At 40.9% G+C, this 26,567-nt stretch overlaps 1 gene segment (V, D, J or C); it reads left to right on the forward strand.

Annotated features, from left to right (window-relative positions):
* The window catches only part of LOC149323382 (T cell receptor beta constant 1-like), a 105,822-nt gene extending 80,453 nt beyond the window's left edge, over positions 1-25,369 (forward strand). The window contains 5 exon segments of the C gene segment in view: positions 7,647-7,678; positions 17,263-17,598; positions 19,368-19,394; positions 22,850-22,956; positions 25,197-25,369. Coding sequence covers positions 7,647-7,678; positions 17,263-17,598; positions 19,368-19,394; positions 22,850-22,956; positions 25,197-25,208 — 514 coding nt within the window.
* Positions 25,370-26,567: the final 1,198 nt, after the last annotated feature.

Consider the following 26,567-nt stretch of genomic DNA (forward strand, 5'->3'; position numbering starts at 1 on the left):
ACACTGGATTATACTTCCAATTTCAGTCGTGTGATATTGTCCTTAGTCTCAAAGGTACTACAAGATCCCTTTGCATCCTGATTTTCCAGACTAACACAGCTATGTATTTGAGTTCTACAATGTAAGTACATGATGTCACATTACATAAAATCATAATTCCATGGGTTCATTGCCTGTGGCCTTTGCATACCTATTTAGAATCAAATACAAAGTACAAAAATGGGGCTATAGAGACACAAAAGCTGAAGTGAAATGTCATTGTTAAAGAGCAGTCACAATAGTATTGCCCATGGTGGTTGCTTGGATTGACAATGAACATCTCCTACCCAGATGAACACAAACACAGCAGCAAGATGGGCACTGACAAACATCTGACGACCAATGTAAAATATATCTGGGAACTGGGGGGTGCCAGCTTGATAACATCATGAATGCCGGACAATCAGCAACCTCTCCTGCTGGCTTTTCTCTTGTTTCTTACTTTAGCCATGTTGAAAACTGCTGGAACTGTTTCACACCCCCTCTCAAAGAAAGATAATGAGGAAATAAAAAAGACTTTTGCTCTGGGAGAGAAATATAAGCAAGAAAGATCCAATAATCTCTGCCACTGCTGTAAAAATACATGTCTATTCATTCTTTATTTTTTTAAAAAATTGTACTACCAAGAAAAACATGCACACTTGAAGCCATGGGTGGGTAAAGTCAAATATTCCAGATATTGTTGGACTATAAGTCCCCTCTGTCTCCAGCAGCAACCCAATAGTGAGGAATGAAATGAGTGGCAGTACAGTCAGCCCTTGGTTTCAAGATGCCTTCCCCCATGATTATCAAAATCCATGGATGCTCAAGTCCCATTTATATAATGGGGTATAAAATGGTGTCGCTTATACTGAATGACAAAATCAAGATTTGCTTGTAGGAATTTAGAATTATTATTATTATTTTGAGTAGATTCAAGCTGTGGATATTTGAATCCATGCATAATGAATCTGTGGATATGGAGGGCCAATTGTATGATAATTTCTTGAAGGCAAAATGTGGCCTTAAAGAAAGATGACTACCCTGCCCATTTTGCTCTTTCTCTCGCTCAGTCTTTTTCTCACAGACACCTCTTTGTTGACCTCAAATAATGATCCCCTTGGGATCTTATAGTATGATTTAGAGCAGTGCTTCTCATGCTCTCTGATCTGGAGTTGGCCATTTTCCTCTCTAATGTGCCAGGGACCCATATCATATTTATGCCTATGGGAAACTCTCTATGAACCAGCAGCCAAAGACTCACAGGCCAGTCCATTGACCACCACTTTGAGTAGCACAGACATATAGAGTCAATTCATATGTAATTCTACATGGAAATAATTGCTCATTTAAGCGTTCGATGAAGCAGGAAGGAACATGTCCACACCTGTAGCTCCTCCTTTCACAATCCAGATAAGCTGATTTGTCTGACGCCAGGAAATGTGATATCACCCCCAAATAAAAGATATTTCTTGAGAGACAATAGTTAGAGCTTGAAATCATCTGGAAAGGCTATCAAAAGTGATACTGAAGAAACATGTATGGAAGAATGAACATTTTCATTCCAGATACATGTGCATCTCTCATAATTAGTTGTCATGTGACACATTTGGGTATTTAAAATGTTTCATGTCTATTTCCACTGTAACCCTTACAGTCACCCTTTCACGTATGGTGGTAGTGGTGACTATTTATTTTATTATCATATCATATTAAATTGTATTAATTATAATGCATTACATTATATTATAATCGTAGAGATGAGCTAAGTCTGAACTGGAATTTTCCACTTCACTGCTTGCATTCTTAACCAGTAGACTGTATCATTGTTTATATTTTTATTATTATTATTATTGCCATCATCATTTATTTATATAGTGCCATCCATGTACATGGCATTAAAAGTGGGTCTTTCACTTTTAAGGGTGGGTGGTAAAAGTATTATTCTTCCCTGTGTATTTTAATACTTCAGCTAATTAAATGCTCTTTTCTCTGAACAGGAAAGCAGTTGGAACCTCTTTTTTCCTCACCATTAGAAGTCTTTTTAAAGCTAAAGATACCACTTTGAGCCAGTAGTGTGCAAGCGTAAGAGGAGGAGGAGAGGAAATGTAGGCTGCTGTGGCTTCCTCGCTAGAGAAGCTATTGAGGGACCACTGCACCTGCTTCCTTGCTTTTGATGGCTCCTGACAGCTCCCCCAACTGTACCTTAGCTTGGCTGAACCTATGTTCAGTTGCTGGTAATGTGGCGGAGCTCAGGGAAGAGACTCCTTTCTGTATGAGACTAAATCATTGTGGGGACAGGGGGGGCACAGTGATACATTTCTCTGAGAAGCCTTTACAAAAACCCTCTCTTCCTTCAATCAATAGGGTCTTGCCAGGGTTTTGCAATGGATAAACTCCACAGCCTCTTTAGAACCAGAACCCTCCACTTTTCCCACTGGAAGATCCACTTTTAATCTCTGACTGCACATTTTATACATTTAGGTTTATAATCTACAATTTATGGCTCTCATTTCCAAACCATAAGACTTTCAAAGGGACAGAAAGTATTTTGGATACTTCCGAAATTCTCTCTCTACCTTTCGCCTTCTGTTGTCCATCTCTCCTTCTCCATTTCTCTCCTTCTCCCCTCTTAAAAAGAGCAAAGATAACGTTACTTAGAGAAAATGGCAGTGGCACTACATATATATATATATATATATATATATATATATATATATAAATAATTTTATGACCCCCCCTCCAAAGTAGTTGACATGGAATCTAGTCATGCATCATCCAGGTGATGGCCACCGGGTTCTGGGTTTATTAGATGGATCTTCTTTTGACTAGATTGCTCATGATGTGATGGCACTGACTACGCTTGTATTCTCTGCTTATGAGTATAACCAGAAAAGAATACTATTATCACTATTCCCAATAAGTTGCTTTCTGTGAATGGAATGGGAGAGATCATTGCAGGGCAATGTTTTAATTAGGCAATCTATGATTAACAGATGCTTAAATTTACTCTTAGTTATCAGATTTGTTAATCTCTTTCTGTGGGAACCATGTTCTGGAGAGACACCCTGCTTGCTGAACATTGTGGAAGTATCTTTAGTTGATATTGCCAAGGCTGGTATCACCACGTTTCAACAAAAACTTGCATTTTGGAGAAGGAAATTGGATCACTGCCCTAGGTAAGGAATTCTTAACAATTGCTGTTGCTGCTGCTGCTGCTGCTGTTGTTTTTAACTACTTTGAGTCAATCCTGACCCATGGTGAACCTGTGGATGCGATGTTTCAAAGACTCCCTATCCTTTACTCCTCTGCTTAGTCCTGCAATTTCATGCCCGTAATTGAGTATATAATTGAGTACAACAATTACTGTACTTGATTGTTGATATTTAATAGGCATTCTTTCTCCTCTATGGACCCTGGAAACTATAGTTTTACTGGGAACAGAGAACCACAGCACCCAACAAAAACTTCAATAGTATCGATTCTGTGGAGGAAGCCATGGTAATTAAATAAATACAATAGCAAAATAATTTTATAACTCATGCCTGTTCCTTTTCAGAACCTCATGTTCCTAAATAATTACTTCACTGCTAAATCACTCTGCTTTGTTCTTCGGTGTCTTAAGGTTACACAAATGGCCTCATGTCTGGGCACATATAAGGTTATTTTGCAACCCCACATATTCTTTGAATTAAAAAAAAACCTTTAAAGTAATTTCCTCAGTCTATTCATCTCAAAGATAGTATTAGATAAGAAGAGAAGTGTAAGATGCAAAATGAATTTTGTGAAAGGGCTTTGTTTAAAAATAACACTAAGAAATAGCTATGTAGAAACAACTGAGTCCTGTGACTCAGTTTATGGGCAAGATTCCACTTCATTAGGTGTATGATGTACATCCAAGATATATACATCTATAAGGGTTTGTAAAGAATGGGACCTAAGGTTGACACTACCATTAGGCAGAGAGAGGTGTCTGTCTTGGGAGGCAGATTCTGTATGTCAAGAAAGAAAGTGAATTGTTAGTTTTTGATGATGGCGACAGTGATGGTTATGATTTTACTGTCAGAGAGGAAACAAGAAGAAGTGCTTGTAGGATTTTCTGCTTCTTGGGCCAAATTGCTTTATGTACCATGTACCTTAACCTGGGTGGGTAGGTGCCATTGGCTGCTTTACCCGAGACAGCCAAACAGTTTGGGTCAAGCTGGCAGGACTAAAAGGGCATGAAACACGAAACACAGCAGCCCTTTTGGCTGCTACTCTTCACACATGCCACTATCTGTTTTGCCCCCATTTTCTCATTACTGTCTCTCAAGTGAAAAATAATCCTTCATTTCTTTGATAAAGTGAAGCTTTAATCCACAAAATTTTATGCTGCAATAAATCTCTCATCCTTAAAGTGTCACAAGACTCTTTATCTATTTTAGGTACATTGGACTAGCACAGCTGCCCCTTTGGAATTTGTCTGATAAGTTTGCTAGATGTCTTCCCCACTTTTACCACAGTTATCTTGGAAAAACAGAGAGGAGTCCAGCTGAAATTATATGAGATCAAGAGCTTTAATTAACGAGGTTCTCATTATTTTCTGAAAACTTCATTGATGTATATATTTTGCTTGTTTAGAATGAGATAACTTGCCCATGAGCTCCTAAATCACTTTGTCTTAACCAGATAACTGCTACAGGAAATTTATTATTGTAACTCTGTTTGGCACTGTGTCAAACACCCAACTGTACTTCGGCCAAGGAACTCGGCTGACTGTACTAGGTAAGTTCCCCTAAGATCTTTTTGTTTGTTGCTGGTATGGGACACATTTTATTGTGATATTTTTTCAATACTGAAACAAATGGGATCTTGGAAGAGAATGGAAGCATTATCCAGTGGAAACAAATCTCAAAATAGAAAAAGCCACTGAATATGGAAGTACTAACCAAGGCCCGGGATGTATTCAGGCAGCAAAATTGGAGCCAGAAACATTGCAATAATATCAGGATGCCACCTGAATTAAGGGTTAAACCAGATTGAGGTAAAGTGATTTAAATATCTATGCGATAGAATATAGTGGGGGGTTGGGACTCAAGCAGCAGAAGAGGAAGCACTGACTCGAGAAAACACTATTACTTTTAGCTAACTGTTCTGTCACTGTGTTCTTATTCTGAAGCTCACTTTGGGAAGGGTACCCGACTAACAGTACTAGGTAAGATAAACTCGTGGTTTATTGTACTCAAATACTGAAACTGGTTAATTTTGATGGAGATCTGGCAAAGCTAGAGTGTCTGGTATGTAAGTTGAATTGTGCAGAAACCAACAAATTCACTTGGGATTTTGCTTTAGATGAAATCTAGGAGATTATTCAGATGGTGTAGATAATCCTGGTAGAATGTGGGTTGAATCTGTGTTGTTCACATGCATTTTGAATGCATCCTATTAAGTTTTTGAAGGGCTACCAAAAAACCACCACAAAACCCAGGATAATTGATCTCAGGGTTTGTTTTGTTGTGTTTTGAGTTTTCCTAAAAGATTCACATTGTCAGCTGTGTGAAGAACCAAAATAGACAGACCTGGGATAAACTGGGATAAAACTCTGCATGGCATTAACATGTTTCAAATACATCTGCGTCAGTGAGTCCATCTTTATTTGCAGTGCTGCCACGCCTGGGTAAAAGAACTCAAAAAGATGCGCAGAAATGTGGTTCCAATTAAAAAAAAAAGTGAACAACAAATTGGGAATGCATGAGTGAGATTATTTGCATAGTCACATAGTGTAGATAACCCCTAGAAACAAATTGCAGACGTTGTGGAGTGTGTTGTGGAACTTTTCCCCACATAAACTGCTGGATGTCCTTAAAACTCCACAAATGTTTTTCCTGAGGAGGAAATTTTAACTTGCCAATAGCAAGTTAAATGAACCACTTTGGGCCTGGCAGACTGGCAAAGAATACATAGGAGCATCTCTATTCTGTGTCCTCGGCAAGTTCTGACTCATGACACATGTGCACATTACATACCTGGTTTGGCTTCTGAGCGTTTGATTCCTGAAGCCTAGGTGTGATGGGGACATGACTCAACTCAGGCTGTAATTATTTTTTATAGGAATGGGAGTTGGACATAATAGAATGGCAGAAGCTGGCTTCCTCTCCTCTCTGCCCATGCTCCATGTAACCACTCTCCTTTGGCAAATTTTCTCCAAGCAGTGATAGAGCAAACAAAGATAGAGCATCATTGAGGAGGGGGGATGGCTATATAGAAGTGAAGGGGGTGGTGATGGGGTGAAGGGATGGTTGGCCTTCACTTTCCATAATGGACTTCAGATCTCACTCTGCCTCCTTTTTGCTTTGCACTCAGTGTTCAACAGGATAGTTGTTTCAGTCTGCTACAGCAAAAAGAACAAAGAGGCATGTGGCCTCTGCAAGACTAACACATTCAATGTATGCAAAAGGATCTTGTAGCGCCTTTGAGACTAACTAAGAGGAAGAAGTTGGTAGGATAAGCTTTTTCGGACTAAACATACTTCATCAGATGCATGGATGAAGTAAATTTAGTCTATGGAAGCTTATGCTACCAATCTTTTTGTCTCAGTCTTAAAGATTGCACCAGACCCTTTTGGCTACTGATCCAGACTAACACAGCTATGTCTTTGATTTCTACTACATTTATTGTAGTATTCCAAGACATAGCCGTGTGAGTCTGCAACAACATAAAAAGATACAAAGGAATCCTGTAGCATCTTTTAAACTGACTGAGAGAAAGAGCTTTTCATGAGCTCATGTACTTCATCAGATGCCTAACAATGTTTACAGAAGTGTGATCATCAGCTCATCCAGAATCAATTCACAGAGAAGCTACTTTAGGTGACATTTGTCCTTCATGTGCGTTTCGACTCCACTGGAAAACACAGATTGTGATGTGGTAAGAAATGTGTTTCAGATGAGATGAAATGCTATAAAATTTCTATCCCCAGTGTTAGATCTATAAAAGTCAGTTCATACAGATATCAGGTATCATCACTGACTGTTATAGTCATGTCAGAGAGATGTGTGAACAGGGTGAGCAGCTGTCCTTCTTTTCAAGGATATGTTCTACATTCTGTTCAAGAGCAATTCCAAAATGCCCTCCATTTTGAGCATGACTAAGAAGCATGAATTTATATTTATATGAGTGTTTTTTAGTTTTTACTTTGTAATGTTTTACATGCTTTTTCCTCCTTTGTGGTTAGGCTATCTGGTCACCCTGTGTGTGAACCAACTGGCTCTAAGATTTTTTTGCAGTAGCAGATTGCATGCTTGGAGAGCATATAAGTGGAGAAACCTCAGTTCATCTCCTTTGCTTACAGCTTCAAGGAACTAAAGCAGAGAGCGAGATCAATGTTGGCAGGAAACAGATGCTTTAGAAATGAAGTGCTCCCCATAATTAAACATGTGTGGCAGATTAGGAGGAAACAAATGTCTCTGCCTTCCAACAGCAATTCCAGTTCCTTTTCATGTCTTATCAGCCCTGCATAAGTTATGAAGTAACAGAGGGAGAGGGTATCTTTCTCACTGTAGAGTGGCTTTCTCAATGTAGTCATGTGGGAAGCCAAAAGGAGGTTTATTTCATGAGCCAGCTGGCTGTGCAACCACTGGGGAGATGCACTTTGGAACAGGGACCAAGCTGACTGTTTTAGGTAAGAAAACATACCTTTCTAAGTGGACCTCCACTCAGGTTAATTGAACATCCATTTGTCTCCATGTTCTTATATTAACAAAGCCAGACATAGCTTATATAGCAATGCAATGAATGATGTAGCAAAGCCTTTTTCATTTTAACAAGCAGCAAGTTTGAGTCCAAAATTTGTCTGCAGAACGACACCAAAGAAGACATTTTGAAACAAAAAAAATTGTTTGATCGTTTTTCCCCCATGTACCCATAGCCATACCGAAGGCCAAAATGTGGTTGCTAATAATGTACTGCCCATTCTAATGCTAAGGCTGACAGAGAGAACACACACAGAGAAGAAGCAATTGTAAATGGGTACAATTGGGTGATGAATGGGATGAAATGACACAGAAAGGGGTTGACTATGTTTGAAGTCTCTATTTTTTTCACCAGAGGCTCTCCTCATCTGTGTGAACCATATAATGAATAAACAGCAAATTCTGCGATTGTGTCATTTAGAAAAACAGGCGCAAAAAGGATGGAATTGCAGTTGACCATGCTCATCCTCTCTTAGTTCACACACTGCGTTACTGAAGGGTCAGTCTCAGAACAGGTGTCCCCAGTCTCAGAACCACCAGAAGTTTTGGATCACAATTTCCAGCATTCCTGACTATTGTCCATGCTGGGTAGGGCTGATGGGACTTATATTCTAAGACATCTAGAGGATGTCAGGTTGGAGAAAGACACCTTAGGACAGCTGGGAGTGAGTTTGATAAAGTGTTTTGGATCTGGACTGGGGGACGTGGGTCTGACTTCTGACACAAACCTCATAGAATGGTTTTGAGGCTGACCATCTCAGTTCAGTCTCCTTCCCTGTGAATATTCCAAGGAAGAAGCATGCTTGTCTTTTTGAGCAACTTAGAAGGGGGGGGAACAATGTAAAAAGCAAATAAATCCTTGTTACAGTGACACGCAATTTTCACCCACTGAGAATTTTGGATGTTAGTGTTGCCTTCCTGAATCAGGTCACAGTCCATCTGGTCCAGCCTTGACAGTCTTTCCCCAACAACAAGTAGCCAGGGAAAAAAAGGAAAGCAAAAAGGTTCCTAGTAGCATTTACAGGCAATGATAACTCTCTGAAAATGCTGCTTGCAGTCTTTGCATATTCCCTTTGGTAACATGGTTTCACACTGTGCTACAACTCTCCATTGAGCTTTGGCCAAGGAACTCAACTGACTGTTTTAGGTAAGCAGAAAGAGACGGCTAAAGGTATAGGATGAAAATAATTTCTCATAAACAGTTGAGCCTCCTCCTGCCTGGCTACAATCTTATTAAACAGGTACCAAGTGAAGCTTCAGAGGCATGGGGTAGAAAGTGTTGACCCTGAGCTAGAGAAACCAGGACTGGCATCACTAGTCAGTCCTGAAGCTTACTTGAATGGCCACATTTTATCTCAGTTCACCGTATGGGGTTGTTATGAGAATTAAATGGAAATACCCCGATAGATATTCCCTTTGCGATACAGTGGGAGAAAAATGACCAACGCTCCAGAGAAGCATCTGATGAAGTGATCTGCCATTCGGAAAAGTTTATGCAATATAAAATTTGTCTTTAAGGTGTCACAAGGCTTCTTTGAGGGGGGCTGCAATAAATAGACTAGCATGTGATGTGGGTGTGGGTGGTGATTTATTTCAAAAGCTATGCACAGGGGGTTTAAACTGTTTAAATTGTGTTTTATTGTTTTGTATTGTTTTAATTTGTTAGCATTGAATTTGCCTATAAGCCACCCTGATATCATTTGATATAGGACAGGATAGAAATATTTCAATCAATCAATCAATCAATCAATCAGTCAATGATGATGATGATACATTTGGGGTATGGAAAGTGGGCCAAACTGTGTGGATAAAGTTTTGTGTTGCTTAAAAGGAAAGAAATAAGTAATACCTTGCATAGATGCTGAAGGGAAGGACAAGAGGTCTTCTGGTACAATCCTAAAGCTTTCCCTAGATCAGGTTAACTTACAAAGACAGTGCGCTGTGTAATGCTGATAAACTGCATTTTGGACAAGGAACACGGCTTACTGTACTAGGTAAGATATATGGGATTTATAGCCATGTGAAATACGTATTTAACCTACTTATGTAAAATGTATAGTATGTAATTTATATAGCTGCAGTTGTCTTGCAGCAACAATAATTCTGCAATGTAGAGCAGTTTAGACATCACTTCTACATTGCATGCTGAGGGCTGAGTTTGAGGGACTGGCTGGAACTTTATAGGTTGAAGATGAGGCTCAGAAATATTTGTACAGATGGGCTAGGATGGGGACAGGGGAAGCAAAATCCGTCCAATAAAGTCCCACAACATTCCCTAGATCAGGAACACTTACAGGGCTAATCCACTATATCACTGTATCAGATCAGGATCACGCACAGGGCTAATCCACTAATCTACTATACTTTGGCTTACTATACTTTGGCTTGCTATACTATGGGAACTTTGGGCCCATGAAGAATTTAACTTATTTGTACAGAATGTATTTCACCTACATGAGCACAGTTCTCTTAGAGCAACAATAATTCTGCAAGGCATTACTAATCATCTGAATATTGTAAATTAGGAAATGAGTTTCAGGAACTGGATGGATGAGATTTTTTTTTAAAAAAGGAGAGAAAAAACTTCAAAAATAACTTATATAGATAATGATGGAGTGGGAGTAGGAGAAATAGTCCCTCCAGTACAGTCCCAGAAGTCTTCCTATAGCAGGTTGACTTACAGGGAAGACATGCTGTGCTTTCTCTGGTGAGAGGCTTCACTTTGGTCAAGGAACTCGGCTGACTGTCTTAGGTAAGATTGGTGGGAAATATGATTAAATGAATTTATACAGGATATTTCAAGGGCTGAAAGTGATTTCCATATATGATTACAGCTGCCTGTAATCTATAATGTAATCTATAACCTGTAATCTGTAATAATAATTCTATAATGTAGAACTGTAACGTAGAGCTAGTGTAGTGTAGTGGTTTGAGCATTGGATTACAACTTTGGAGACCCATCTCTCCCATGAAAAGCTACTGAGTGACCTTGGGGAAGTCACACTCTCTCAGCCTCAGAGGAAGGTAATGGCAAACCTGAACAATTTTTGCCAGGAAAACCACCTTAGCGTCACCATCAGTTGGAAATGACTTGACAGCACAATAACTCTCATTCTTGATAGTCCCTTTATTGCGAAATAATAACATGGATCAAGGCAAGGAACAACAACAATTAACAGACCCACCCCATCAGTTAAAATACACATCAATTTAAAATGACAAATAAGATATACAATCCACATTTAAAATTTATCATTTTAATAATATTTAGAATTAACTAGAATTTGAGGGCGAGAGACAGTTGTGGTATTCATAAGACCAGCCAGTGAATGTTTGTTTGGAAACTCCCAGTTCATATTTCTTTTCTCTTAACTTTAATATACTGATCCCTGAGGTCACTGTAGGACCTATAGTCTATATAAGAGTGGCAGGGAAATATACATGTGTGTGTGTGTGTGATAGATGTAGTCCTGGTGGAGAAGTTCATCTATAGAACTAATTAGTTAGTTATATAAAATGAAAGAGACAGGGAAAAGGGAGGTCATGGAGTGCAATGTTTCACACTGAAATATTTAGGAGAGGGAAAATCCAGTGGGCCCATCCACTGGGGAAGTGGGTTGAAAATTTGTAACAAAGGCAGGCTTTCATTTTGCCTTTTGAAAACAGGGCAAAGTATAACCAGTGTACACTTGGAAAGAGGCATTAGAAATGTGAGGGACTTTATAGTGGTCTTCCATATGAGAACTTCAATTCTCTGTATAACTGCATTTCCCCCCATCATGTGCTCATGTGTTCTCAAGGAAACTTCAATGTGTTTCAGGAAAAGGAGATCCAGATGTATCCCAGCTGCCCCCCTTTTTGCTAGAAACAGTTCATTTGGCACTTTATCGCATGAAGCTTGGAGAACGGGAATGGAGAGGAACAAGAAGGGAACGGACCAGGGAAAAAATGTATGTTATCACATGGGAGAATGGCCGCCGATGCCTCCAGGAGTCAACAGTTCCCCATCCATCCCACAGCAGCTGATTTTGAAGAACGATTCTGAACAGTCCTTCAAAACCTGCTGCTGTGGAACAGTTGGGGAATGGATTGGGGACTCCTGGAGGCATCAGTGTCATTCTCCTGTGCAATAACATACGTCCCCCTCCCATTCTCTTCTCTTCCTATTGCTTTCCGTACCTGTTCTCCAAGGCCCGTGCAATAAACTTATCTATTTTGTTATGTTGTTTTTAGAGTTGTTCATGTTAGCAAATATCTACATGCAGGCATAGCAAGGGAGAGGCATGGCTTTCTGTTTGCTGACTCTTCCTTTCAAACGGTTATGCCAGTGCTCCAAGGAGGAAAAGGCAGGACTGAGGATCTTGTGGGTTTTTTAATACTAACATCTAGGAGATTATCGCACTGCGTTCTGAGAACGTTCCTATCATCACGTGATGAGAATGTTCCTGGAACAGATATTACTGCATTAGTAAACTAGAACGTGATCAGAACGTGATCAGAACTGCATTTTACCGCACAGCGAAACCGTTCTCAGAACGGTTTGCTGTATTACGTTTTGTGGGCTGTGTTCTGATGACGTCGCCACTCAGAGGTTGGACGGCTCGGGAGAGGCGCTGCTCCCAGGAAAGAGGAAAAAGGGAGGCTTGGCTTACTGAAATCCCTCACCTCCCTTCCCCATAGGAATCAATCCAAAAACGGAGGTTAAAAAAGAGCAGAGAGCCCTTATGGGTCTTCATCTGAGGAGGCAGAGCTTGCTTGGCTATGGGGATGTCCTGCCATCTCTCCCTCTCCCCTCTTTCCCCATAGAAATCAATCCAAAAACGGAGCTTAAAGAGCAGAGAGCCCTATGGGTCTTCATCTGAGGAGGCAGAGCTTGCTTGGCTATGGGGATGTCCTGCCATCTCTCCCTCTCCCCTCTTTCCCCATAGAAATCAATCCAAAAACGGAGCTTAAAGAGCAGAGAGCCCTATGGGTCTTCATCTGGGGAGGCAGAGCTTGCTTGGCTATGGGGATGTCCTGCCATCTTTCCCTCTCCCCTCTTTCCCCATAGAAATCAATCCAAAAACGGAGTTTAAAATCTCTCCCAGATGCAGACCCAAAGGGCTTGCCTCTGCTCCTTTTAAACTCAGTTTTTGGATTGATTTCTATGGGGAAGGGAGGTGGGGGATTTCAGTAAGCCTAGGGACTCTGGCTGGGAGAGTGCTTCTCAGCCTCACTGAGAAGTCTTCCCTCCGAAGATTCTCTTGGGAGGAAAGGAAGGCAAGCATCCCCCCCTCCCATCTTGTCTTCCCTCCGAAGGGAGTCCGAGGATTCTCTTGGGAGGGAAGGAAGGCAAGCCCCTATAAAACGCTGGGGCTTCATATGCTGGCATATGTTTGAAGAAAATAGGATAAAACTTATGTAACTTGATGGGCCAAGGGCAGAGTCCCCTCCTTGGCAGCCTGGGCTTTAAGGGAGCTCCACGGAGGTCCCTTCAAGCGGAGGGAAAGGGAGGGGACTGGACCAAGGGGAGAGCCCCTGCAGCCATTGCAGCTCTTTAAACCGGTTAGAAAAGAAGAGTCCTCTGCTGTCATCCCATTTCCTCCTGTGTGTGTGCATGTAATGTGTGCCTTCAGGTTGTGAGCTTCCCTCCCCGCTTTAACTCTTGTCTGGCTCTTTGCTATGGAATTCTGGGAGTTGTTTGCTTGCTTTTGTGTGGTGCTCCAAACAGAGGAGCTTTTGTGGGTTCCCTCCTGGAGGGAAGGAGGAGAAGGTCCTGGGCATCCCTGCCTCCTGCATTGTGACAGCACAGGAGCCCCACTGGACATGACACTAGAGGCCCCCGCAGAAGCAGCCAGACCCTCTCCCTCTTGCTCTCTGCTCTGGCCCCCCTGTTTCCCTCTCTCTTTCTCTCTCTTTCCCTTCTTTCCTCTTCTCTCACTTGTCCCAACTTTCCTCCCTTCCCTCCCTCCTTCTTTCCCCCCTCACACACACACACCTTCCCTCACTGCAGTCGCTCGCCTGCCTGCCTCCCTCCCTGCCTGTCATTCTTTCAGCCAATCAGGAGACGGAGGAATGAGAGAACGGATTTGAGAACAGATAAGAATATCGCACACACTTCTGTTGGAACGTTCTCATCACGTTTCAGCTCTCTGGGAACACATTCATATCTGTACCCTCCTGGAACACATTTGGAACACATTTAAGCGTTCTGAGAACCCGATTGGAACACATACGTGCGGTATACTCAAATGCGTTCCGTTCTCATCACGGGATGAGAACGTTCTCAGAACCCAGTGCGATAATCTCCCTAGTTCTAACTTCAGCTTATCACTTCAGCCTGCTTCAAAAGTCCATGCAAGACAAGTTGTTACAGATACAACAGAGTAGGGCTGGGGACAGTGAGTTCCTCCAGATGTTGCTGCACTGCAGCTTCCATCAGACATAGCCAGTAAGGAATCTTGGGAATTGCAGTCACAAAGCATGTTTGCCAGCTATGCAATAGAGCAAACAAAGTCAACCCTTAAGCAATGCACAAAGATTCAGAAAGGTAGTTTTCTTCCTCTACATATTGCAGAATTCTCTGCCAGCATGGGCCCTTGCAATTTGTAACAAGGGATGTGGCCCAGGCAGTGAGAGAAGGTATTACATATATTCAGGTCTCCTGATTTTCAGCTGTGCAATGTTGGAAAAAGGAGTGTTTTGGTCTTTGCTAGAGCAGGTTTGCCTACAGGGATATCAGGCTGTGTTCTGCAAATCAACTGAGTTTTGGACAAGGAACATGGCTGACTGTATTGGGTAAGAAATATATGAACTGTGTGCGAAATTGAAGTCCAGCATGGAATGGGGTGGGTTGGTCAAGAGGCAAAATAAATCAAATAAATAAGCTGCAATCCCCCAAAGTAATTTTCTAAGCATGAGGCTGAAGAGATACTGTCTTGCCCCGTCACTGACTTGTGTTGATAGGCAGTGGATCAATGGAAGCACTGCTGAACCCCATATCTATAGCCATCCTTCTCTTTACACCCCATTTCTGTGTTATTTATTTGAATAAATTCTAATTTGATGTGGCTCCAGATTGCCAAACTCTCTGCCAAGTAAAAATCACAGTGACTATAGTAGAACTGCATGCCAAACTGAGAGCTGACAAAGTTATAAGACTGCAGTTTGTTTACCACTTTGGAGGGAAAGGGATATTCATACTGCCTTGTACCTCTGTGCTCTGCATATGAGGTGCACTTTGGACCTGGAACCCGACTCACTGTTCTAGGTAGGATCTTCACTGGAAACGTTATGTGCATGCTTTGTTTAGTGTATTTGGTTTTGGAGAGGACAAGTGCATGATTTGGACTTGATAGCTATAGTTTATGTATCATTTCATGTCCCATGGAAATAAGTTGGATTTCTGAGTACAGTAATCATGTATAGCCTGAGATGTTGACAGCCTTAGAAAGTATTTTGAATAAAAGATCCTGCATTACTTAGTTTTTGCAAATCCTGTTTGACCAGAAGCAAGAGGGAAAAATGTGTATAGCTATAAAGTAAAATGTATACATCTACCAAAACATTTTCAGTCTTTTTAAAAGTACTGACTTTTCTTGCTTTGATATTAGTGATACAGAGAGAAAGAAAACTGGGAAATCTAGAATATGACCATTGAAGAGAAGTGGGAAAGAAATAAAATTTAATAATAATAATAATAATAATAATAATAATATAACTGAATATTTCCTTATACTCTCACATTCACATACAGTGTAGTTATGGTGAGGGAGGTTATTGCCCTCAATAAAAATTCAACCCTCCCCAATGAAATTTTCCTTTAGTCCCCCAGATTTCTAGCATTTCAGAGAGTGAGACACTGAAAATTGTTCACATCTAAATCTCATATTTCTGTGCTTGCATCTCCTGGATCACTTTGTCGGCTCTTTTTCTTTGGGTGCCAAAACTCCATTTCTAAATGCTCAACTGATATCTAAAGTTACTATGTTACTAGAAATTTGGGGAGAAAAGGAAAATTTCATTTGGGATGACAGAATTCTCATTTCAGACAGGCAGTGTCCTTATCTTGTCCCCTCTATAACTATACCTCTGACGTACACACTTTATTGCTGTATCTGAAAAATGAGGGTGGGGAGGAACCAACAAAGCCATTTCTTGAAATCTCTTGAAAGATTTTTTCTCATGTTTTCAATATTAATAATACAGTTTTTATGTGCCAAACTGTATTTAAAGTGAACAGTGTTATGAATTGGCTTGGATGAAGACACTCATTTCCCCAGTGAGAAATAAGAACCTTAAGAATTGGTACAAATGCCTTGTCAGAAACATATGGAGTACTTTTTGATATAGCACTGTAGAGACTGTCTATGCTTTCTTGACATCAGTGGTGTACTTTTGTAGTTTTGTAGAACTGTAGTTTTGTGAAAAAATTAGCCGTCTCTGTCAGAGAGCTCTGGTGTCATAACAAACCACCATTCCCAGAATTCTAGAGTATTGAGCCATGGCAGTTCAAGTGGTATCAAACCAGTTATTTCTGCTGTGTGGATGCAGCAAAAGTTAATAGAATTCCATGGAAATTATTTACAACATTAGCACAGGGTGAGGGGCTGTTCCCATTATTTTAATAGTTTCAGTTATTAAATATACAGGTCAAAACACAATGGTAATGAAAATGGTCAATTATGGTCTTGTAAGCAGCAATACTATTTACTTGGGAATAAATTCACTTAAATAAACAGGCTTTAATCCTGAGTAAGCATGCATGGGATTGAGCTGCATATTGTCTCATGTCTATTTTTGTCTTCAGAATGAACTTGGTAGCTATGTTTATCTGATGAATAATGTTTCTATAAATCAGTTCAGGCCACTTCTTTTTTTGTTTGTTTGTTTCTTCAGCATCACAGTTGCATTTTCTGTTTGAGAAACAGAAGCAGAAGGGAGGGGAGCCCATAGGTCAGACAGCTGAGCTCTAGTGCCACAACAAACTACCAATCCCAGAATTCCATACCATTGAGCCATGGCAGTTAAAGTTGCGTCAAATTGGATCATTTCTGCAGTGTAGATGCAGCCTGTATCTATGAAGATGTTCACACCGGGATGGGATAAGGACTGGGTCGCTCCCCTGTCCTTATCCCATCTTTGACTGCAATCCCATGAAAGGCATTCACATTACAGCGATATTGTCCTGTCATTGAAGAGGCATTGCATTAATGCAAACTCCCATTGATGCAAATGCCAGGCAATGCTGCTTCAATGATGGGACAATGATGGGATCTGCGTGACATACTTTGAAAATCTTTCGCACGACTGCCATCAGTCACGCTTTCCAGATAGGATAATGTCCGGATAAGTGCAACGTTGTATGAAAATCTTCTTGCAGTCATGCTATGAAAATGTGGAAAGGACGGGACAAGGATGTTTTGTCCGCCATTTGATAATCTCGTCTGTGACTGGCCAGCTGACCCTGTCCAAACCAATCCCACCTTGCAGGTGCCTACCTTCTCTCTGTATTGTGTATTACTTTCTCTTCCAGCAAAAGGACAAAAGACCTCTCCCCCAGAAGTGACCATATTTGCTCCGTCTGCACAGGAGGTCGAAGACAAACAGAAGGCCACAATTGTGTGTTTAGCCACTGATTTCTTCCCAGATCATGTCAACCTTACATGGTTTATGAATGGTGAGGCGAGAACAGAGGGAGTAAAGACAGACACTCCTGAGCTGGACAAAACTAAGAAAAAATACTCGCTGGTCAGTCGTTTAAGAATCACTAAAAAAGAGTGGCAGGATTCCAATAATGAATTCAAATGCAGAATTGAGTTCTACGACGAGAACGGAAAGTCATACTACGAGGATGAAATATCTGGTATAGGTAAGTAAGAGCAGGACAGTTATTGGAATGGGTATTTAGCATCAGAGCTATCAGCGATCCAAGCAATTCAACACCCCCACCCTCCGGTTCCCACATCCAAATTCAAGGAAATCTTAATCCACAATCTCTCAAATTTCTAGAACTCTACCAGGAATTCCTTACTAATTTTCAACCATATTTTCTAAGCCAGAGGTTTTGGGAAACACAATTTTAGTTAGAATTGGGATGGTTTTATTGAGTATGGCATGGGGAGATAATGTTGGATTTCCAAAGGCAATCAACCAATTTTGACTATGTAACAATACACTCATGACATCATTAATTTTGACATTATGGTTGTGAACTTGAACTTTCATTGTAAAGTAATGTGTATGCCCCTATTTTTTTTGGGGGGGGGGATTTGAGGTGATGTTAAAAATGTAAACTTTAAAAAAAAATTAAACTGGGGTGGACAGTTTCGGACCATCTAGATGTTGGACTACAATTCCCACTATCCTCTACTTGTTATGGCTGAGGCAGGTGATGGTAATTTTAACCCAACAACATCTGTAGGACCTCAAGCTGCTCACCACTGCTCTAATACGTAGGTATGGAGCCAGGTGTAAGGACTTCTTCCCCTTTGGCCCAAAGGTTGCAATCCCTTGTGGCAAACCTTTCAAGGAAGCCATAGCAGAGTTGGGCACCTTCCACAAAAAGAGGGTTGAGCTTTGAGCATCATTTTTTAAAATACACAATACGCACAAAGTCGTGCAATTACACTTTGTGCAGGGAGGGCTGTGTGTGTGTGTGTATGTGTAAGAGAGATGTCTAGTGGCAACAACAGGGTGAGGAGATGGGAGACCTGGACCATCTGAGGAGCCTCCACAGATTACATCTCATCCCAGGGCAAGAGATTCCTCAGTCTTGTCCTATAGTTGTGTGTTCAGACTCTCAGGAAGCTGAAATCCATCACAAGAGCCATATTCTCTAAGTTTCCTACACTCCCATACAGTTGCCAGTATGCAAGCCTGGGTGCTACTTGGTGGGCAAAATAAAAAAAACTTTTTTAAAAATTGTATGTGTTCAGTCTGTAGACACATTGAATGATTACACAATTCCTGCTCTCCAGTCCATTTTACTAATAATGTCATCTACTATATAAACCTTTTACATTGATATTATTTGTTTAAGGACTGCTGCTTTGTATTCCTCTTGTTTGCATTTGGCTTATGTATATGTCCCTGAAAAATTGCAGCAATTTTACACATTGCGGGTTCCTGTGTTGCCAATCTTAAAGCAAAGGTTTCTTCCTATTTTTGCAATGTACATTTTTAACTGACCTTAATATGCTACTCACTAAAATATTATTTTGTTTGCTTCACTCACAGCATCTGGTACAAAAACCTATTTTCATACAGTGGGACTTTGTTATCCACTGGGGTTTGGTTCCAGGACCCGTTGTGGATAACAAAATCCATGGATGCTCAAGTCCCATTAAATATAATGACATAGCAAAATGGTGCTCCTTATATCAAATGGAAAAAATCAAGGTTTGCTTTTTGGAATTTATACTTGTTTGGAATATTTTCAAGCCATGGATGTTTGAATTCATGGGGGGAAAAATTTGTGAATAAGGAGGGCCAACTGTATATAGGAAGCTTGAACCAAGCTTTGGAAACATGATGGCTAAATTTCCAGTGTAGGCTAAATGCACTATTACCTCTCAACCCTCTTTTTTATTTTAATAGCCTTTAAACAAGCTAATTTTTATTTCTCCTTCATGGTTTCAGAATGTGGTGGCAGTGCTGAAGCAAAAGGTAAGTCAAAATCACCTTTCTAGTAGCCTGTGGGGTTTACACTAGTGCATCTTTCATTTGTGATAATAGGTTCTACATTTGTGCATGGAGGTCTCCTTATATAAGCAGATTCTCACAGTTCCCAAGCAGCATAATAGTCCTCAAAGGCCCAGATCAGATGCTTAGGATGCCTTCCCATTCTGGGCTGGCTGTCTCCATCATCTCCTTGGTCCACAGAGTCACACCAGTTGAACCTTCTGTTCTATTGGTTCTTGACAGGTTTTTAGCCTCCAAGTTTATATCCCATTGAAATAAATTGGTGTCTTAGCCAAGTATCCAAGATCCCAAACAATAGTGTATGTCTCTGACACAGATGATAGGAGATTATATAATGTACAAGTTTGAGTTTGTTGTGACAGGAAATCCACAAAACTGCTTAGTGTCATTCCAAAAACTTTTAGAAGAACCAGTAAATGATAGGTCATGTCACATAGATTTGAAGGCCTCCTCTGCACCTTGGAGACGGTACCATCATCTTAGGCTTTTGGTGAAATGGAGGAACAGCTATTTTGCTGTTCCTTACCAGAGGCCTCAGAACACACAGTGCAAGGCAGTTGTAGACTTCATGGTTGGGTGTAGAAAGGCCCAGGGTTGTTTTAGACCAGTGTTTCCTAAACTTTGGTCCTCCAGGAGGTTTGAACTTCACAGTCTCCAGTCAGCTTTGTCAATAGTCAGGAATTCTGGGAGCTGAAGTCCATAACATCTGGATGAATGAAATTTGGGAATCACTGTTCTAGACTATCTCAGGCATCGTTTCCTTGCGATTTCAAGGCCTGGAATTTTCCATGGAGCAGCTACTCCCAAGATTTGTTCCAGAGGGCTTCCGCCTACAATCAGGAGCTAAAGTTCTGGATTAGCTTCTAGCTAGAGTCTAATTCCATCATACTTGAATAATTTAGTGCAGCTATGGACAGGAATATTTACATTTTATGTGGTTTCATTGTTCACTGACCAATCAGTTCATGTAAGAGCTTGTACTATTCCAGTTGAAAGCTACTAGAATATTGTTTGCCACTAGTGTTATTTGCCAGCTAGCCAGCCTGTGTAGTAGTTTGAGTGAGGGACTGCGACTCTGAAAATCAAGGTTTGACTCCCTGCTCAGCCATGAAGCCCATCAGGTGACCTTAGGCAAGTCCCAACTGTCTCAGACTTCAAGGAAGGCAATGACAAACACCTCCCCGGAACAAATCTTGCCAAGAAAACCCATTATGGTCACCATAAGTCAGAAATGACTTGGAGGCATACAGTGACAACAACTACAACAACTTGATTCTTAATGTTGGTTGCCCTCCCCTCTGTGTAATTTTAATATGTAACTAGAAAGCTGATTCATAAATCCAAACGAGAAATAAACTGGAGCAAACCATGGGCAGTTTTTTATTGTCATCCTCCACAGTGAAATCGCTTTTGTTAAAATTCATCAAGCTTTATACAAAACACCAAGGGGTTCTGCCTATGCCTGTATACCTCCATTAAAAAGGAAACCCTGTGGTTAAGGAAACAGGCACCCTGGAGATCCCTAGACTCTGAAAATGTGAGCTTGTTTAATTAAAATGCCTTGTTGTGCTTAAAGTCATACCAGCTAAATGAGGATCCCCATCCCGGGATCACTTAAACATGATGAAAAGATTATAGCAATCATATATATCAATCCAAGACTGGATTAAGGTGTATGGTCCTTGTGCACAATACAACAACAATTCTTTATTACAGTCCAGAGACCCAGCAAAATCAAATTCATCACATATAAGATAAAATTACACAGCACAATAGGCAGCAACATAACAATCTTTATTTTGTTAACCTGTTTTTTGGCTCTGAAGCTTTTCTGAGACTAACAACCTGGCCCCTACATTTTTACATATTTTACTCATGAAACACATAAAATGTTGATAGTAACAGAAACAATTGAACAGTGGTTCCCAAACTTTTCTGTGCCCCACACCTCTAGGAAATGTTTGATTAATGTTTGCATCCTTTATAAAAGTAATATCGCATTTGAAGATGCAGAAGTCTAATTTATAATTTTTGACTACAAATTAAACCATATACAATACTTTGGGTGAGCAGATGCAACTTAAAAAAAGCTTTTAATTCAGTGCATCAAATTGTGAGCAAATAATTCTAATTTAGTCAGAAAAAAATGAGTGGTGACTTGTGACTCAAGGACACAAGCCACTATTTGCTGCTTCTCTGGAAATTCCATTTTGCACCCCTTGCAATAGAAGAAGAGGGAGCAAACTATACTTCCCCCCCTTCCACACTGAGTCCCCAGGCAATGAAAGATGTAGAGAAATTATGCCAGATGAATCACTGATAATCTTGTCCAGTTATCAGTCACTGATTTCTTTTAATCAGAAATCTACCTCTTGCAAAAGCAATCTCTCTCTCTCTCTCTCTCTCTGTGTGTGTGTGTGTGTGTGTGAGAGAGAGAGAGAGCTTTCAAATTCAGAGCCAAAGGATGGTTTATGTATGGCACTGTCTTTCCTAGCAGCTTTTTCTCTGCAGGCAGGAGTCCAAATGCAGATTTGCAAGAACAAATGTGTTTCAGTTTCAGAGCTTTGGAAGGCTGCTGTGGATGTGAACCAATCTAGGCCACTAAAGAAGGCAGTGGGAGCCAGTTTGGTGTGGTAATTTAACGTTGGTCTATGGCTCTGGAAACCAGGGTTTGAATCCCCACTCAGCCATGGAAACCCACTGGGTGTCCTTGGTCAAGTCACACTCTCTCGACCTCAAAGGAAGGCAAGGGCAAACCCAATCTGAACAAATCTTGTCAAGAAAACCCCATGATATGTTCATCTTGGGGTTATGACTTGATAGTACACGATGGCAGCAGCAGCAACAACAACAACAACCAAGACTGTAATGAAATGCCATCTCCCCACCTGCAGCTACCCTTCAGTTAAAACAGTGCTCCAGAAAGGGATGCTGCTGTTGGGCTACAGAACAGATATATATATATTTGTGTGCATAATGCAGTCTGGCATTGAACACCCACTATTTATGGAGAAAAATGCATAGATGGGATGGTCTGACATGGCAGTTACCATCCACTGGTGCAGGAACCCTGTCCTCTTTTTCACATGGATACTGCAACCACTGGCCCCATACTGGCAGAAATCCTGCCAAAAAGTCTCTTACCCTGTGATCGGTGTGGTACAGACCACCCAAATGTGCTGTACTCCCGGCGATACTAGGGTTAGGGACCATGCGGCAACTGCCTAACCCTAGCATGGCATGGTAGTGTAACAATAGTGGTGTCCCATGTACAAGGGTGCTGCCATTGGCACAGTCATGATGTCTGCCCTCTGGCTACGGCTTCCCTCTGGAGGGAATTAGGCTGCTGGCAGGCCGCCCTTTTGGGGTGGTCTGTCCCGTGCCCACATCTGATTGTCTTTCATGCTTTTCATTTGTAGAGACATATCTCAGAAGAGCCAACGTGGGAAAACTGGTCTACATTCTTCTCATTTTCAAGAGTTTCTTGTACGGGGCATTTGTGATGGGTTTGAAACTACAGAAAAAGGTAATGGATAGTGTTGATTCTTCATATCCTGAACCATGATATTACAGTATGTTGCCATGGTCAATCCATTTTTAGAGCAACATGTGGCTCTCCATATGTTGTCAGATTTCAACTCCTAGCATCGTGTACCATTAGCTATGCTAGCTAGGAACTGAACAACCATTCAACTAGAAATTCATTGCCTAACATGTTCTCCAGGTGGTTCTTCTTTTCTTTTTAAGAGTTCAGTTTGATGTTTAGAGAGTCTGGTTTTAAAAATGTTCTTCAGCACCACTATGGAATCTAAGTGGGCCTAGTTATGCATAAGTTGTTCTCAGTTCTTAGGAGAAGAAGCGGAATACAAAGGTAATGTGTCAGCAAACACATTATTTTAGAACAAGGATTTCAATTTGAAACAATCCATCTCCACTGAATAAATTTTCCTTGCATTTCCTTTCAAAAAATTGCACTCAGCATTGCAGTACTAAGCTGTGATGGGAAGCCAGTCCCTCTAAGTATACCCTGAAAGGCAAAGGTAAAGGTAGTCCCTTGGCATGAATGTCCAGTCATAACTGACTGTAGGGGATAGTGTTCATCTCCATTGCTAAGTCAAAGAGTCAGCATTATCCGAGGACTGCTCTGGTGGCCATGTGGCCAGCATGACTGCACTGTATGCTATTACCTTCCCTCTGAAGTGGTACCTATTTATATACTTGCATTTGCATGCTTTCAAACTGCTAGATTGGCAGAAGCTGGGACTAGTGATGGTGCCTGGGCCTTGAACTGCCAGCCTTCCAATCTTACAATCATCAGAATTGGCATCTTAACCACTAAGTCACCGCATCGCATAAATACACCTTGAAGGAGAGTATTAAAAGGCAGGCAGCTCCACTTATCCATATCAACAAACCAATTGTACCATTTTTATCTCTACCTGAATCAGCTGTTTTGTAAAGCTAATACATCTTGGTCTGCAAAGGGATCTTGTGCACCTTTAAGATATAGAGCCCTGGTGGCGCAGTGGTTAAATGTATGTACTGCAGCCACTCACTCACAAACCATAAAGTTGCGAATTCAATACCAGCAAAAGGGCACAAGCTCCACTCAGGCTTGCATCCTTCTGAGGCCACTAAAATGAGTACCCAGATTGTTGAGGGCAATTAGCTTACACTTTGTAAACCACTTAGGGAGTGCTTAAGTGCACTGATAAGTGGTATAGAAATGCACTTGCTATTGTTATTGCTATAAGACTTAACTGAAAGAAAGAAGTTGGTAGCATAAACTTTCGTAGCCTTCAGCCTACTTCTTCAGATGAATTTGGAAGTAGGCTCTGGTCTATGAAAGCTCATGCGGCCAACTTTTTTCTTTCAGTTAATCACAAAGGTACTGCAAGATCCCTATGCAGACTGATTTTCTGGACTAACACAGCTCTGTCGTTGAATTCTAATAGATCATAGTTCCTCATTCAAAACCAAGCTATTTTTCCCCACCCCATGCTTATCCCTGTAAAACTATTTTCCCCCACCCCATGCTTATCCCTGTAGAATGTGAGTTGAATCTTTGTTGTTCATGTGTATTTTGAATGCACCCGAGTTAGTTTGAGAGGCTGCCAAAAAAACCCGACTTAATCGATCTTGGGGTTCCCCCTTCCAAGTTTTCCTAAAAGATTTGCATTATTGGCTGTGTGAATAACTGATGTGAATAGACTCAGTATAAACTGGGATAAAACTCTGCATTCCTTCAACGTGTTTTGAATACATCCGCATCATCGACTCCATCTTTATTCGAGCGCTGACATGTGAGCAACAGAATTTGCAGAGATGCACACAGACTCACATTCAAGGCATGCAGAGTTTTATCCTGGTTTATCCTGGGTCTATGTGCATCAGTTACTTACATAGCTGACAATGTAAATCTTTTAGGAAAACTCTGAAAAAAATCCAACATTTATTATCCTGGGCTAAGTGGGGGGTTTTGGCAGCCCTCCCCAACTTAACTGGATGCATTTGAAATGCATGTGAACACCAAAGATTCAATGCAGATTCTACTTGGATTATTTTCACAGTCTGAATAACCACCTAGTAAAATAACCATCTATAGAACCCTACAGCCATCTTTTGCATCTCATTTTCTTAACTGAATAGATTTCCTGTAGAAAACTCATTGTACTGTAATTGTTACTTAGGTGTCTAGTGTTCAAATGTGGCATCTTTAATCCAGAACAAACAGTCTCTTGTGATCTCTTTCCTGTTTTATGACAGGTGGTGCCATAGAAGCCCTTCGCATGAGAACCTCTTACCTGAGATAAATGGATTCCAGGAAGAAACAGCAAGATATGTATTTTTGCCTTGCAAAAGCTAGAGTAGCATTGTAGCTCTCTCTCTTCAAAACAAAAATATCTGCTTTGAGTAAAGCCAGAGAGCATTTTGTGGCATTTTCTGGTGTTTCTTTTTCAGTTTTAACCCTCCTTTTCAGGCAGTGAATATATTTAGAGTTGAAGTTTTATAGTGCCGTCCTATGTATGTCTCATAAAAAGTAAGCCTGCTTGAATTCAGTGGGATTACTCTTGGGTAAATCCAGGGGTGGGGGGGCATAGAACTGTGCCGTACAAACATGTTTAACTTGCACTGATATGTCTTGTAATTTTTCTCTGATTACCATGACCTATTTTATTAAAGCGGCAGAACATATTTGCCGAGTTCTGTGTTTTATTTTATAATTTACTGTGTGTTACATTGTCGTTCAGAACCAAGGTAATATAGCGTTACCAACAAGTTTTTATATGGTAAATGTCTTTATCAAGAAGGTTGGGAAATGGTTTCCTTTTACTCTTTGCCAACATTGGGTGGCCATGGGTTAGTCACACTCTCTCAGCCTCAGAGAAAGGCAAACCTCTGAACAAATCTTGCCAAGAAACCCCCATGATAGGTTTGCCTTAGGGTGGACATGAGTTGGAAATGGCTTGAAGGCACACCTCAACAAACAGATAGGACCATGGTGTGTGTGTGTTAAATATGGATCTCTCTTCTTTGAGTAAGAGTCAAATGTGGCATTCATGCACTGAGTCTGGGGATCAGTTTTTGCCCCTGGAGACCACAATAGCTTGTGCAAAGTGCCAATCATGCCCACTCCAAAGATGAGCAAAACCAAAAGTGGATGGAGAGCTACTTCTGGATTTGAAAAACAACTTTTCAGTGTTAAATAATATGGATGAGGATGATCCTGAAACCTATGTAAAAGATGAATGTGTTCTCCTGGATGGATTCAGAAGTAATTCACCCTTCTGGAAGGAGTAGAAAGGTGTTTGTATGGGGAGGAGGGAGATCTGAGGAGCTACACAAATACAGCCTCATTCATATGGCCTTGGGACACCATTATTGAATGGTGACACTGAAAGCACTGGGTGACCAGGAGAAAGTGAATCCAATGACCTCGTACTTCCTACCATGGGTTTTAAGTAGTAGATCTTTCTCCACCCTGAATTCTGTCTTCTGTCCGGCTTTTTGAAGTACATCAACCTTTGTGCTTTGGCTGTTATTACTTTTATGTTGCACCCTTCAAACACTTGGTTCCCAAAGAGCTCTTCTGGCAGCAGCTTATAGCTTTAAAATGTTCATGAAAATATGAAATGC

Source organism: Sceloporus occidentalis, unplaced genomic scaffold (genome assembly GCF_023333645.1).
Source record: "Sceloporus occidentalis isolate IW3139 unplaced genomic scaffold, rSceOcc1.0.p SCAF_1, whole genome shotgun sequence".
In the NCBI taxonomy this organism is placed as follows: Eukaryota; Metazoa; Chordata; class Lepidosauria; order Squamata; family Phrynosomatidae; genus Sceloporus; species Sceloporus occidentalis.